This window comes from Amphimedon queenslandica, unplaced genomic scaffold (assembly GCF_000090795.2).
Source record: "Amphimedon queenslandica unplaced genomic scaffold, v1.1 AMPQUscaffold_13404, whole genome shotgun sequence".
In the NCBI taxonomy this organism is placed as follows: Eukaryota; Metazoa; Porifera; class Demospongiae; order Haplosclerida; family Niphatidae; genus Amphimedon; species Amphimedon queenslandica.
The window spans coordinates 173,451-175,339 of NW_003546360.1; the positions used below are offsets into that span (position 1 = coordinate 173,451).

General features: G+C 34.8%; 1 protein-coding gene across 1 annotated transcript; it reads left to right on the forward strand.

Annotated features, from left to right (window-relative positions):
* The first annotated feature begins 6 nt into the window (after nucleotides 1–6).
* LOC105312796 (mediator of RNA polymerase II transcription subunit 13-like) lies at nucleotides 7–1,642 on the forward strand. The gene is made up of 5 exons (XM_011405714.2): nucleotides 7–151; nucleotides 222–394; nucleotides 448–609; nucleotides 955–1,016; nucleotides 1,263–1,642. The coding sequence occupies exons 1-5, from the start codon at nucleotides 22–24 to the stop codon at nucleotides 1,396–1,398; spliced, it is 663 nt and encodes a 220-aa protein (XP_011404016.2). The 5' UTR covers nucleotides 7–21; the 3' UTR covers nucleotides 1,399–1,642.
* Nucleotides 1,643–1,889: the final 247 nt, after the last annotated feature.

The window sequence follows — 1,889 nt, forward strand, 5'->3', positions numbered from 1 at the left end:
GTTATATTCAATGATGGACTAATGACAGCTAACCAGTTATTAAAGGGTGAATGCGATTACTGTGCTCATTCTTCATGCTTTCCAAGCATCAAAAATGTTATAATTGTTTCTGTTCAACCTGAAAGGAACATTCAACTCTTTCCATCCAATGGTAATGCCCTACACAGTCCAGTGTGTATCAAGTTTCATTTATCATTGTACTCATACACATGTACATGTAGATATAAACTCTTCTGTGTCTCATGTGCTTGTTTTACCTCCTCGCCCTAACTCTCTCCCTGCCATGACACCTGCTGCCGAGGAAGGAGGAATGGATTTTGCAAGTATGATTAATGATTTCGTTGATACGACAGATGTAACCCTCCCTGGCAATATGCAAGAGGACTTGTTCGAAGTAAGGCACAGTATTCCCCAGCAGTGTATTATGTATGATATTAACTTGTTTAGGGATTAAATGAAATGGATATTGATTTTCCAAGTACCACTTATAAAGAGGATGTTCGAGCACCTTTAGCAACTGGTTATCTTATTTCAACCACTCCTCCAGGGAACCTCCCAACTGAATTTTGGGGTCATGATAAACCACAGTCAATGTGTCACATGTTCAAGGTATAGAATGACATTGTAATTACATGTACATGTGTATGTAAATAATCACAACTGGATAATATACATGTGTACATGTACATCAGACCTGGAGTCTATAGCAGTACTGGTTGTGTCATTGAAATAATATTGTATTGTCACCAGGGTACCTACAAAGCGTGCTAAACAGCACACTTCATGAGCTTTACATGCCTTTTAGAGGAACTTTTGAAATTCAAGTTTGATCAGAATTCACTTAAAATTTTTGCGATTATGAAAAATGGAGAATTCTCTCCTTGCCATTTTAGGTCAATTCTAAACAGTTTAAGGCAATTATTCATTATTTTCAAATCTTTCACTGTTATTTAGACACTACTCCATAGTCATCTGTCAGTCCATGCATATCCCGGTAGCCCTCCTGATGTACTCTGGTAAGTTGTAATTATTATAATCACTGGCTAAATACCCTATAGAAGGAAATTTTGGAGACATATGTAGTTGAATTTGGCATTTTGATAGCCATTTGCCAAAATAAAATCTGCCATTTTGAGCCATTATGTGCATGCTCAATTGCACAAAGGCACAAATTCGCTAATCACCAAAATTTAGCAACTTGCCAAATTTAACTCCAAAATTTCCTTCTATACAGTAATTTATTCTGTATTGTCTACATCTAGTTCTGTCCTTCTGGCTTTTGATGCACTGTCTTGGCTGAGCATAAACCATGTCACTCAACAGAGAAACTCATCACTGCCCATTCATCTCTTTCTCCTTTCAAAGCTTTATAATTTCTTCACTGTCATGTCAAGATAGCGACAGCCTGATATCTTTCAAAAAAACAAATTTTGTAAATCTATTATTCTTTAACATGTTTCGATATGTTCTTTGTGTGTGTCATCAAATTACTGGTTTTTTTACAATGGTCAGATTGTACAAATAATAACATAATGTAATTATGATTCATAATAATAATAATATTTTTAATAGAGTTATTTTTTCATCTATTTAAAATTTCAATAATATAATGGTACCATTTCTTGTTCAATCATTATGCACAGAAAGGTGGCAACATACAGGTCAGTTAGTTCAGTACAGCATTTCACCAGGAAGATATTCTGAAAGCACTTCATCCTAATTAAAAAAATTTTATAAGCAAATGATTACCTTGAAAGAGACCAATTAAAAGTAGGGGGAGCTAATTCCTGACAAAGGGATATGCTTAAATTATAGTCGTAAGGTTTTACCTTACATATTAAAATTGGAGGGGCATAAAGCCCTTCTTTCTCCCGATGTAATATCTATTT

What these genes read in the sequence shown, in the direction of transcription:
- LOC105312796 (XM_011405714.2), top strand. Translation starts at nt 22, where the DNA reads ATGACAGCTAACCAGTTATTAAAGGGTGAATGCGATTACTGTGCTCAT. An exon ending in TCAACTCTTTCCATCCAATG is followed by an intron (nt 152 to 221) that starts GTAATGCCCTAC and finishes ATGTACATGTAG; the next exon opens with ATATAAACTCTTCTGTGTCT. An exon ending in TGCAAGAGGACTTGTTCGAA is followed by an intron (nt 395 to 447) that starts GTAAGGCACAGT and finishes TAACTTGTTTAG; the next exon opens with GGATTAAATGAAATGGATAT.